This window comes from Sciurus carolinensis, chromosome 15 (assembly GCF_902686445.1).
Source record: "Sciurus carolinensis chromosome 15, mSciCar1.2, whole genome shotgun sequence".
NCBI lineage: Eukaryota > Metazoa > Chordata > Mammalia > Rodentia > Sciuridae > Sciurus > Sciurus carolinensis.
This window is the reverse complement of record NC_062227.1, coordinates 11526520-11540411: the sequence shown is the minus strand read 5'-3', so window position 1 is coordinate 11540411 and position 13892 is coordinate 11526520. Positions and strand designations below refer to the sequence as shown.

The window sequence follows — 13892 nt, the reverse complement described above, 5'->3', positions numbered from 1 at the left end:
CACGTATCACATAGATCACTCCTGTTGTGTCTGTGTGTTTGTGGAATTGACCTCAATTTGCTCTTACATGTATTTGTTTGTTTGTTGCTCTTCCTCCTATCAGAATGTAAACCCAAGAAGGCAGAACTCACCCAGCTGTTTTACCGTTCTATTTTTTATTGTTTCAAAAAAGTGTATGTGTGTGTGTGTGTGTGTGTGTGTGTGTGTGTGTGTGTGCGCCTGTGAAGTGCTCATGTGTACATCTGGGGTATTGGGTGGCCAGCCATGAAACAGACAGATGAACTGTGAGATAGATGGTGTTGCATGATGTAAAAGGATTCAATTTTAAAATTCTGCATTCCCAAGAAAAAGCAATGAGCTCTTGAAGGTACTGGCTCTAACGATGAGAATTTTAGCTTGAGTGGGGGAAGATGGTAAAATCGTGGAGTGTTAGCGTTGGTGGCAGTCTGGCTCCAGTTACTTTCAGATGACCACAGAGTTTGCCAAATGTTCCATTTTCGTATTAGCAAGAGTTCTGAGGTCAGAGTTTGGCTGACTGAAACGGTGTTGTACTGAACAGAATGTTAAGAAGCAAACTCTATTATTAAAAACAGGGTAAAATTGGTACCTGGGACTCAAAAGGGGATTAAATGAAATTACACGAAGCTAAATCATTATTGCTAAGTGAACAAATTGAAACGGTTCTGCTTGCTAAAATGCATTGAGCTTAAACAGCAAGGAAGGAAATTGAGAACAGTTACATTTAAAATTAGACTTTGGAGTTGAAGTTACTAATTTCAGGCATCTAAATATTGCGATTTTTAATAGTTATGTCACATTTCAAACAGAAATAGATACCATCAGCTGGGTTGAAATGAGGATTCACACACACATATTACCACATGAGCATTAGAAATGAATTTATACCAATTATGAAGGCAGAACCTTTTTTTTCTGAAAAGCAGCTTGATTTGAAAACCTCTGGGGATTCTAAAGGCTCACAAGGGGATCCTTAGGACTTCTCTTGAGTGCATGAGCTCTGAGAGATTTCTGAAACTCCTTACATTTGCAAATTTTAAGGACAAAAGATTGAGTGTCTCCATGTGCCCTGAGACCCTTGTGTGCCTCTTTGTGTGACCACTGTTGGAGAGAACAGTTTATTTTCTGCAGGGCTCTGAAATCCCTTCTGAATGCTGATGTGTCGTTTCTCCCTGCAGTTCCCACAAGCAGCACACGAGGAACAGCACCCTGTTGTAGAAGTCCCGTGGCCTGAGTAGGCCAGGCCTTTGGTAGCATGTGTCCTGTTGCTAAGGCTGATTTTCCCCTCTCCCTGATGTTCCATGTCAGTGGATGGGAAAAGAGATCTGAGATTACTGGGGACATTTAAGGAATGACTTAGGGGACATATTCTGCATATAGCATTTTTCTAGCTTGCTGGGACATCAGAGATTTAGCAGCTGCACTGAGCTAAATATATCAATTCACTTATTAAGCACAGTGCAGAGGGTCACTGACCTGCTTTTTTAAAAAAATAAAGTCATAAAATGTAGATACCAAGGTCTTTATCATTCTATAAAAAGGCAAGGTGACCTTCTTCTAAATGTAACGAGGAATTTACCTTTAGACAGTACTTTGGGTGATAAGTATTTGACCATTTTGCTAGAACCACAGTTAGACTATTATTTAAAAAAATTGGAGCAAGCATAAAGCATCAAAGTCATTTGCTTCTTTCTTCACTTCTTCCAAGTCGTGATGATTCATCTAGTTTTCTTGGCATCTGAACTTCTAAAAAAATATTTCCTTCCCCACTCTCTACAATGAATTGAATGGCAGATAGGAAGCTTGTTGAGACAAGCTCTTGCCTAATTAGACAAGGACATATTTCTCCTAAGAGCTCTGCATTGCGATAGTGATTATTTGTCACCCAGATGATAGATGAAAATTAAATGCAAGAAGCATTCAGTTTGCAAAGTTTGTGGGAGGTTTCTAAGGACCCGTTATCTTTTTTTTTTTTTCATTCAACATTCCTCCAGATCTCTGTTTATTTGTTCTCTGTTATTGTAATATTTTCTCTTTTTTTATGTGGGAGTGGAGAAGTTCATGCAGCTCCTTTCTGGGCTCCTGATTTTGAAACCACCTTCGGCCCATCTCCCTGTCACTTCTCACCTTGGCTGAGTCACGGAGTTGAACTGGAGGTGTCCCCTTCCTGGTCACCCTAGTCTTCCACTGCCCACATCTGCACCTCAGCAACCTGTGTCTTAGTTTTACTCTGCATTCTTTCCCAGGAAGCTGCCCAAGTGTGCTCAGACCTGTGTGTCAGAGCCCTGTCCTGCTTGTCCCGCTTTGGTGTCCCTCAACATCAAGGACACTCTTTGACTCCTTGAGCCAGGACAGTGCTTGACATAGTAGCCACTCCACCACTGCTGTTCCATAGACATCATTTCTGGCTCAATGACACACAACAGGAGCTCCTCTATTTCTTCTGAACCATCAATTTTGGGATGAAGCAGTTCCTCAACTTAAAAATCTATCCTAAGTTGAAAATTTTCTAATTGGAAAATGCACTGAATAGACTTGCAGAGGATGCTAGCATAGCAACGGCACTCAGTGGAGCGTGGGTTTCTCACCCTCCATCCCAGGGCAGACTGGAAGCTGAGGTTCATTGCCGCTGTCTGGAATCCCCAGAGAGGATCGTACGGATGGGACTGGAGGACGTCATGTTAAGTGAAATAAGCCAGACACAGAAGGACAAGTATTTTTTCATTTGGAGAAGCTTAAAATATTCGCCTGAATGTAGGATAGTGATTACTAGGATTTGAGAAGGGGGATTAGATAAAGGGAGGCTAGATTTGATCAGAGCATGCTTTATGCATGGGTTGAAATATCACATGGGACCCCCTTAATACATATACAGTTAATGCAAAAAGAAAAACAAAAATATTTAAAAAAAATAGAATTCAAGATTCAAGCATGGTTTCTACTGAATCTGTATTGCTTTCATACCATTGGAAAATTGTAAATTGAATCATTATAAGCCAGGACTGTCTGTATTTATAACTGTAGAAGCTGGATATCAAACTCCAAGGAGTGAATTTCTTTGAAAGACATTTTAACTCACTTCAGTAGAATGCTGATCAATAGTGGTGACTGATTGATTAATCAGGTTTGGCCCTCATGCCCTGACCATAGCAATGAAGATGACCTTGGGAAGAGTACCTTGGAGGGTGCTGATTTTAAAAAACAGACTCTTAGCCAACTGGAAAAAGAAAGAGAAAGAAAAATGGGTCATTGGTCATATAACACTATTAGCACACAACTAGCAAGATAGAAAAAGCCAGAGCGTGACTAGTTGGAGGTTTAAGTTGACCTGTTTGTGTTTTGTTTAGTTTTACTTTTTATAGAAGAGAAGGATGGCTCCCACCTGGCAGGTCTATTTTCTCTGTTGAAATAAGCAGGCAGTTATTTTCTGTGGACTTTTGAGTGGAGAGTTTCTGGGTTACATAATGCCAGTTGACACATGATAAAATGGATCTCTCTCCCTGTCCTCCTAAGGGAAGCCATCAGCCGTGTCTGTGAAGCTGTACCCGGTGCCAAAGGAGCCTTCAAGAAGAGAAAGGTACTGCATGTCTGTCTCCTCCTTTACATCCTCTCTCGCCACTCAGGATCTTCAACCACACAGTTGCTCCTTGTCCTCTTTCTGTGGCCTTGCCCTTGCTATTTTTAAAAGCAAAGGGAGTTGAGATTGCTCCCTCACATGGCTAGGGACAGTGAGCAGTCACTGCTGAACAAAAGCAGAAACCTTGGTTATTCCCTGTGGCTTCATCCCGACAGACAGTGACAGCAGCAAACACTTGGCTAGGCATTCCTGTCCTTAGAGCACTTTATAAAATTTAGTTCACTCAATCCTAACTACTCGTTGTGCTAGATCTTCCAGTGGTGTGCTGGAAAATGATTACCAACCAGCTCTTTTGGTTGAGAAGGAGGACAAGAAGCACTGAATTTGCAGCATCTGCCAATTTCTGTGGTGTAAATACTTCTGTGTGCTGAGCACAAACTTTTAACATAGCATCCCTGGAAACAAGTCATGAAAGAGCTGTACAGTAACACTTGATTACATAGTATTTGCACCACCAAGATAAGTAGACAGAACTTGAAAAACAGAGTTAATATTTAATGCAACAAAATCATTAGGATATGAAGTGTTGAGCACTTATTGTCTGTCTTTGAGATGTGTTCTATTTAAGTGTGAGTTTGTAAAAATTAGTGTTTAAGAACTCTGTAGATTGGCCAGCTCATATAAATTTCTCATTGGCTCTCATTAGCTGATACTAGCTAGTTCTGCAACACCACTGGAAATCCTCACGTCACAGATGATGAAAACTGAGATGCAGAGATGAGTGCGAGCAGGTGGTGGAGTTGAGGATGAACCCACACCACCAGCTCCAGAGCCTGAGGGTTGAACTACAGTACTAGAACTTTTCATCCTGAACATGGTTGTATTGGAAGGGGTGGGGGTGGGGCAACAAAACTTAGTTCAGAGAAATCAGAAAAATCCTCTTTAAGTAGTCATCTAGTAAATACATAAACTGATACCCACAATCATGGTCTTTCTGGTCCTAGACTGAATTGTGGGAAAAGCATACATTAAAGAAACTAAATCTGCTCTGGAGGCTGTGCTATCTCCATCCCAGATCATTTGGGCAGTTTGCCAGCTTGGCTTTGCTCTTCCTAGGGCACCAGGTGGTATCTGTCTTCAGAGCTGGGGGACATTCATGCACCTCTAGATCAACCAGGTTTCAGGCAGAGAACTGGGATGACATAAACAGGAGGGGTCTGAGAACAGAGATAGGGAACTTCATCTCTCAAAGGTCGGAGGTGCTAACAGGTCTTGGGTTACCCTCATGGTTCTCTTGGTGGGAAGAGGAAGAAACAATGCCAATTTCTGGGCTTCACCTAAGGTATGCTTGACCCAAATCTCACAGGTGGGGCCTGGGCCTCTCTATTTTTAAAGAACTTTTTCAGGAGTGTTAACTTAAAAAGAGAAGAACCAGCACAGAGATCAGAAGAAGTAGCATTTATCTGGGAAGCAAAGTGCTGCAATTTGGACAAACTGAATCAGGGCAGCCATGAATAGTGTCCCCTAAGGCAAGCACAGAAGCACAGAAGAGGTTTTTTTTTTTTTTTTTACCAGTACGGAATTTCCATAAAAAGTCATTTTTGGAGACAATTCATTGGCTGGGTAGAAATCCTAAACTGCAAACCCATTCCGATTGGCTAGTTAAATAGGGTACGCCCTGCTGAGAGACAGAGAAGGCCCGCGGATGCTGACTTCAGGGATGGACCCAGCCTGCGGGAGCATTCCGTGGCTCTACCTTCAGCAGGTGGAGGGCAGGCCTCACAGTCTGCCGACTCCACTTGAGAAAACCTTGACCTTCGTCACTTCCTTTTCTTTTCCAGAGATTAAAAAATGGTATATGCCTTGTTTAGAAACTAATTGGCATTTGGAAAGAGAGAATATTTTACTTCAAATGGAAAGGCTGGGTGGGTCCCCAAGGATGGAGCAATGAGTGTTGACAGTGCTTGTCCAGGGACTTGGGGAGAAGGCACCCAACTGGGAAACGCAGCCCTTTGATTCCTGCAAGGATGGGAACGCCAGGTATAGCCAGCCCGTGTCTGTCCATCCTGGGCTGGCTCCTGGCCATGGGATTCTAGCTGGACCCTCTACGTGAGCCCCGACCTGGAAGATGTTTGTGTGGTAGGATTTGTGCGCTATTCTCTTAGCGACCAACGTTCTCACCATCCTTGGATATTGCTTATAATCCCCAACGCTGGTCTGCTTTCCTCCTCCTTGAAAGGAGTTTGATTCTCCTTGTGCACATTGCATATTCTAGAGTGTCCCTGTCAGCGCCGGCTCTCTCCCTCTTAGCTCATGCATTTCATCTCTATCTTCCAGTGTCTGAGGAGGGAAGCGTGGTCTGTCAGGGATTGGGGTGTGCGTGTGGGGGGGGGTGTGGCTGACATCCGGGTCTCCATCCCTGCAGACAAGGTCAACCCAGAGGCCCGGCAGGATGGTCTTCTGTAAATAAAAGGCTAAAATAATGCTCTTTGATTTCACAGCCTCCGAGCAAAATGCTGTCCAGCATCCTGGGAAAGAGCAACCTTCAGTTTGCAGGGATGAGCATCTCTCTGACCATCTCCACCGCCAGTCTGAACCTGAGGACGCCTGACTCCAAACAGGTGTGTGATCACTCAGGCCTTCCCGCCCTCCAAGAGCCCCAGCGGAGGGTCCTCCAAGGGCTTCCTGCTTGCAGCTTCACCAGACCCACATAGAACATGTTTGTGTGAAATCTTGACTAGGCAATGAATTTTGACCACTTTGAGAAGTCACCAAGAGAATGGTGGGTGACATTGGTTCTCTTTAATTTGGCTATAAGTAACTGTTCGTTGTTGTTGTTGTTTTTGAAAGACAGTGGAAGAAATTGTTGCTTTTATTTGCAATGTGAGAAAAGGTGATGTATGTGCAAAAGACTCTTGATGTCCTAGCCCTTTTATAACCATGTTTTCTTGGATTCTATAGATGACATTTTTTTTATCAACTGTGAAGTGGCTAGCCTATGATGGTCTGATTGACAGTAGTGTTTCTTCCTTAGTGGTTTGTTACTTTGGAGCATCTTAGTTCATAGTGTTGCAGGGCTGACAAGATGTGGCATATCCATGGTGCAAACAGAATGGATGAATTCAGAGCTGAGCAGCGCAGCACAGCCATATTTATTAAGGCTAATTCCATTTAGGACGATTGTGTTCCTGGGCAGTGTCTGTCTTTGATGTTTCTCTGAATCTATCATAAGTTTCTTCAGTTGGAAAAATGGACATATGAGTAGTGGTCCTGGTTACCAGCAGGAGATTCTGAAGGTCAGATGAGGTGGAGGGGGAAATGTTTGTGGAGTAGGAAAGCAGATGTGGACTGGACATTTTATTTTATCAACTTTGAAGTGGCTGACCTGTCATGGTCTAAGTGACAGCAATGTTTCTGCCTCCCCTGCTTGCAGTATGAACTGGAAATTGAATGTGACCTCTGCACAACACACTCCATGATTCTGGTGTTCCTACTCATAGTTCTGTTTACTGGCCTCCACAGCCTCAGGCGGACTCAGCAGCATCCTCAGCTTCATTTATTCCTCCAATTCCTACCCTAGAGGTAGAAATAAATTCTAGATTCAGCATAGACATGAGAAGCCACATCCAGGCTTTGTTTGGGCATAACTGGATACCACTCTTGCTCCCGAGTCTTTTTATATTCCCTGTGCCAAGGACTGCTGTGGCTGAAGCTTGTTGGGGAGGCTCCACCTTTGCCTGAGCTGTTTCTGGAGGCTGGTCCACTCAACCCTGCATCCCATCTACACTCATACCCATTCACCTTCTCTACTGCTAGTGGGCTTTTGTTTCCAGGAATGTTCCGACTGTACCCCTCAATCTATGGGAGCTTCTCCCTCCATTTACCTCCTTCCCCACATCAATAAAATAAAAGAGGCACTGAGGCTGCTACTGCTGCCGTTGGCGCTGCTCCATCTGGGACTTGGAGCTGGTTGGATTTGTCTGTTTCCTATCTTCTGGCCCCTAGGTTGGGTGGGTGGGCTCTAGACACCCAGGTGTTGCCCACTCAGATGACAAAGTGCAGTCTGTGGTGGGTTAAGCAGAGGCAAAGCCCATGACTCTGGACTCCCTTCCAGTTGACTTTGATTATCAAATGCAGCAAATTGAGGACAGTGTAGTGAGATCCTTCCTCCTCTGTCCAGAGAGAGCAGACAGGCAGCACCCCACTTTCCCGAGTTCCAAGAAGAAGAATGGAGATAAAGCCCTCAGAGTGGAAGCACAGGCTATATCTATTAGATTCAATTAGCTCTAATTTTCTTACTCCTCTTTTCAATTTTTCCATTACTCTAGGGAGTTAGATTCAGTCACACAATAATGATCATGCATCATGTTGATCAAATATGACTTTTACTTTTCCCCTGCTAAATCTTACCTTCCAATTTAATTTCTAAACCCCAGTTTTAAAGCTGTGCATAAGCAAAAAATTAAGTACACAGAAGCTAATCATGCAGAATTCAAAACTTTGGCAGTCCTAGCTATCTCCTCACCATTCCTTCTACCTGTGGTCCGAGGGAAGGATTCTAGGGTGACTATTACTAGCTTGGGTCACCTGGGGCTTGGGTACAGGTTACTTAGCCAGCCTCACTGTCTTATGGTAACTTATATGTTCATATTTTTCCTATATCCTGAAGTTTTGCAATCGGCAAAAACAAAAGTAGGCATTTAAAAGTAAATATCTGATATAATTTGATTATATTTCGAGTTTTACAGGAGCACGTTTGGCAAGATCCCTCGGATGACACAAATGTAGCAGTGTAAATTCTACCTGCGCCCTTGAGGACAAGGGCCTGAGGGACTGTGCAGAAACAAACCTGGCTGTGTTGGGCTGGAGACGAGAGCTCTTTCCCCACCCCCAGAAATGTACTTCAATGTCATTACATTGTCTTTATAAAGATAAAAATAGCATTGAAGACTTATGTAGCTTTTTAAATTTAGGGCAGCTTCTAATTTACTTAGTGTCTACTAAATTCCACTGTATGCTGCGGTTTATAAAGCTAATGGAAATTTCTCATTTTAAAATTAACTTGGAATGTCCTTTTTGGTTTTTAAGTTGATAAATTATGAGCGTGCTCTAGATAGCACCGACTCTTAATCTTTGTTTCTGGCTTTCTCATTTGTATGTGCACAGTACAAACGGCATGAAGACAGAGGGATGGGCCACTCCTCCCATCCTAGCTGTGGGATCTGTGATGGGGGTCCTGGTGTGTTTTGGAAACAGCAACCCTAAATTGCAATGTTTTGGTGTGCACGTGAGACTTTTTCCTTCTCAAGGTGTGGTCCTTAAGACCCTGGCCGGCGGGTAGAGGCTGTTCCAACACAGGTCTTTGATTATCAGTTGAGTTACTTTGAGGAAGTCATGTGGCCCTTGTGGCCCCAGCCACCTCACCTATCAAATGGAATTCTGATGTTCCCACTCCACAGCTGCGGGGAGGACTTAACGGAAGTCATTCAGACCAGCCAGCTAGACAGCAGCCATCTGGGTGTGAACGTTCATGGAAGGTGATCTAGTGCCATTACTTTTACAGTTGCTCTTTTCATATGGGTACCAGTTTTCAGGAAAACTTGTCAATTTGGATCACCTAATAACGAAGGGTGGATTTTGCAGGATGCGGAAAGGGTGATAACAGCACGTGTCATTTCTTGTTTTGGGTCCCGCAGATCATAGCGAATCATCACATGCAGTCCATCTCCTTCGCCTCTGGGGGCGATCCGGTAAGTGCCCTTGGACTTGTTCCTCTTGTTCTTGTTGGGGATTTCCAAGAAGGGACCCTTACTTAAAGTGTGCCCCCATGACACTGTACAAAAATTAATTGTGAGGCCAACTACCTCCCCCTCTCAAATTTTAGAAACTCTTCTTGACTGTCATTTCTTTGTGGGGAGGTAACCTATGACAAGGACCTGCTGTTCATTTTTATTTCACAGCCCAAAGCGGTCAGACATTCTGGAAGCTTTGGCCTTTTTAAGAGGTGACAGATGGCACCCTGTGCTAGTTTTCAGAGTTGCTGGGGTCCTCATTGCTCTCTGCCCTGCTTTTCTTTTTTCTCTCCCTGAGGTAGCTCTTGTGATTGGCACATATTACTTCTTATCTTAATGCTGGGGATCCTGTCTGCAGCTCGCCCTGGGAGGGGAATTTTCCTGATGATCTTCCTACTTCCTTTACCTGGTAACCTTGTTATAGAACTGCTGCTGGCACAGTGGACGTCAGATCAATCAGGAGAGTCATTTCAGCTGCAGATTCTAGATGTTTCCAAAGGACAGAATAATAGGGACACAGATCTCAGCAACAAGAAAGCAGTGATTCTCTTTGTCCAGGGGTGGTGGCTGTCAGGGGCAGGCATGGCTGGCATTGTCGGCTCTAGCCAAGACCAGTATAACTGCTTTGAGAGTCTTGGGCCCCACTACTTTCCAGCACCCCCACCTCAGACCTCAAGCCCAGGACACTTGGTGGCAGAAGGGATTGCCCACCCTGCACATGGATCTTTGCCCCCTACAGCTTTGCTTAATTGACCAAGGATGACCAGAGCACAGTTCAGCAGTGACATCCCATTAACTCTTGTTAATACTTAAAGTCTTGTTTTAAAAGTTCTCCCACAGTGGTTTCCTTTTCTTTTCTCCTTCTTTTTTTCCTTCTTGCTGTGCCTTTGTTTTCTTTCTAATCCTGACAGTTTCCCACAATTCATTGTAACATGAAAGCCCTCATTGAGATGTGTGTTAGAAAACGGAAGTCTTCCATAGAGACGCTCCCACACTATATTTGTTAGGATCCTGTCTGTGTAAGTTTGTGTACCTACCTGTAATGCACTCATACACATATCTAGACCAAGATCCTTCCCTTTTTCTGGGTCTAAGTAATTGGCAGTGGTTGTCTAATTGCTTAACCGATGTGATGCTTGGAACCATAATTTCCTTTCCTTGTTTCCTTCCTTGTGCAGGGGATGAAAAGTTTCTTAAATGTAAAATGTAACCCAGTTTAGAAAATTAAAGGACAGATATCTTACTTAACTGCATCAATAACTCCCTTCAGGAACTTTTCTTAATTTTTGTCTTGATGATATTTTGAGTGGAGATACAAATATCCAAGATCCTGGAAAACCAGATTCATTGGCTTGTCTTAAAATTATTTTATTCTCCAGGATGTACACATGATTATGAACTTTTTCTTTTCAAATTTCCTTATCATTTTTTCATTTTAATAAATGGAACTATTTACTGATACTTAAAGTAATCCATAACTTTTTATATTTATTGTGTTTTTTTGTCTAATATAGAAAATGTCATGATCCCAGAGGACAGGAAGCCTAGTTACTTTCCATTTTAACCAATCCAAATACTTTCCAAATACATGTTAGACAGTGCATGAGATCTCATTACAAATTGAATTGTAACCACAATTTTAGCACATTATAATTATTGGTAGATATTTTAAATAAAACCAAGAATTCTAGGTTCTAGTCCTGATACTCCTGCTAAATCTATGTGTTATTTAGGAAAATGGTGGATAGAAACATCAAATGAGACAGACTGGAAAACATAATTAACCCCTCTCCAAAAATAATAATAGTCACATAATAATTATAGTCTACTATGATAAGCAATGTTAAAATACCACCAAAAGAATTTTAGAATGACCAGGTTCAGAGAGTCCAAGTACAGAATAGGCACTTTGCAACCCCTTCTTTGGAACTTTGTATGCTCACTGGTAGTTGGGTGATATCAAGAACATTGTTTTGAATCCTAATACACTCTGGTACTATTCCAGAAAAAGATCAAGACTGGAATCAGAACAACCATGTCCAGGCTGAGCCACTGATCATCTGAGAGATACATATCAGGTCTTCTTATTGGCCTTCCTCTCCCAACTTTTAGCCAGAGTAGAATTTCTTAGACTAGAATGGAATTTTATTTTTAAATATTTCCTTGAATCTACCATTAGTGCTGACTCAAATTAGTTTTGTTATCTGAATCTGTACAAAAATCCAAGAATAGATTTCTTATGTTTATACTTTTTATTGAACTCTAAACTCCAATCAAATTTGGAAGTTAAATACAAATACACATTGTAAAGGGACATTCAAAGTAACTTGAATTTATGGTGATGGACAAAGTTCACTGAAACTAAATCTGTGCTCCTGATGTGCTGCCAGACTCACTGCCAAGGTGCAGAAGCTGTTGAATTCAGTGTCTCCCTCCTGCCATCGGTGTAAGGATGACTTAATTCTTCTACTACTTTCTCCTATTCAAGCAAAATCTGCAGTTGTGCATCATTATGTCCAAATGTGACAGCAATTTACTTCAAGTGGGACTTAAGGCATCTACTCTGACTGTTCTTTTCTTTCATATTCTTTAAAAACCTGGCACCCTTAATGTTGGAAACCCAATTGCAAATCTTGGCATTGAAATTGTATGCCAATGTCAGTGAGAGTGGCCATCTAAGTGTTCCTGGATATTATCAAATTAGGTTTTAAGATTATCATGGCAAGGAAAATATGAAATTGTAACCCCCAAACCTGGCAACATCTCAAACACTGGAGAACACACCCTAGGGTTCTGTGGTCCTGAGTTTGAGCAACACTGATGCTAAGACGCTCTTAAGGGCTTCCCAAGGACCCTTCCAATACTCACATCTCTTGAAGCCAGGAAGAGTCTGATTATGAGCTGCAATCCATATTTTTGCCAGTAGCTTCAGATCTTCACCAGATCCTCCTGGATAGAAGTGAACAGAAGCCAGTTGGACTGGCTTCTCCTCCCCTTTTCTAGGCAGTCTGTGAAAATCCAATGAACAGAAAAAGGAAGTGGCTTCGATGAGCCTCACCCTGGAGAGTGGCCCAGGGTAACATTCCATTATCTCAACTGCTGCTGGAAGAGTTCTAGCTTGTGCAGGTGTGTTGGGTTGCTGTGAGATGCAGGGGATGGTGTGTGGAAAATGTCTGGTACCACCCAACACCTGGAGGTGGGTGCACACAAGAAAGGGACCCATGCCTGTTCCACACACACCTGCTCCCTCGTTCCTTCTCTCATCGCAGCATTTTCTAGAGTGTTGTTGAGAGATAAGGGATGTCTCCTCTGCTCGTAGACAGTGACCGGAGGAGGTCACCATAGAGAACCCTGACAGGAGCTGACAACAGTAGGAACTGATCAATCACCTTGAAACCCATCCCCCCTCCCCACTCTCTCTCTCTCTCTCTCTTTCCTGAGAAGTCTTGCTGTGTTGCCCAGGCTGGTCTCAAACTCATGTTCCTCCTGCCTTAGCCTCCCCAGTAGCTGAATCACCTTGAAGCCCTTTGAAATAATAATATTTGGTAAATAGCTTCCAATGTGAGAGTACCATTACCAGTTACTCCACTGAGATTTTTTTTTTTTTTTTGATGTTGAAAATACTGTCTCTGCAGAGAAGTGTTTTGGTTTTCAAGACTTAAGATGACAATTCCTCCTCCTATTACTTTTTTAGAAACTAGCAAGCACATGGGTGCTTCGGTCTCCTTTTTTTTTTTTTTTTTTTTTTGGCACTTGGGATTGAACCCAGGAGCACTTAACCACTGAGACACATCCCCAGTTCTTTTTACTTTTATTTTGAGACAGGATCTTGCTAAGTTGCTGAGACTGGCCTTGAACTTGTGATCCTCCTGCCTCAGCCTCCCGAGCCGCTGAGGTGACAGGTGTGAGCCATTGTGCCTTGCTGCTTCAGTATACTTTTGAAGTCTTGTTTTTCTCTATGCATTGGTTTAATGAAAAGGCAGGTGAGGAAAGTCTTATTTCACAAGGAAGGACAAGACTTCTAAATAGACCTTATATTTTAAAAATATCTTAAAGGAATAAAATTATTATTTATGTCCAAAAATAAAAGAACTATCTTGCCTGGTATGGTGGTGCACACCTGTAATCCCAGTGTCTTCGGAGGCCGAGGCAGGAGGATCACAACTACAAAGCCAGCCTCAGCAAAGGTGAGGCCCTAAGCAACTCAATGAGACCCTGTCTCTAAATAAAATACAAAATAGGAGACTGGGGATATGTCTCACAGGTCGAGTGCCCCTGAGTTCAATTCCTGGTACCAAAAAAAAAAAAAAAAATAGAAAAGAAAAGAACAGAACAGAACTATCTTATCTCAATCACCCAAGAGGGGATGTTTTCAATCAACCTTTGAACATCCTTCTACTCTGGTTTTCTTCTAGACCAGTCCTTCTCAGAGCATGGTCCCAGCCCAGTTGCAACTGTAACTTGTCAGAAATCCAGTTTTGGGGTCATACACCTGGCCCATCAGA

General features: G+C 42.7%; 1 protein-coding gene across 2 annotated transcripts in view; it reads left to right on the top strand.

Moving 5' to 3' along the window:
- The window catches only part of Shc3 (SHC adaptor protein 3), a 184726-nt gene that overhangs the window by 80081 nt on the left and 90753 nt on the right, over positions 1-13892 (top strand). For both annotated transcript variants that reach the window (XM_047526520.1, XM_047526519.1), the window contains exons 3-5: positions 3532-3595; positions 6097-6216; positions 9292-9345. In XM_047526520.1, coding sequence (XP_047382476.1) covers positions 3532-3595; positions 6097-6216; positions 9292-9345 — 238 coding nt within the window. The remainder of the gene's footprint in view (positions 1-3531; positions 3596-6096; positions 6217-9291; positions 9346-13892) is intronic.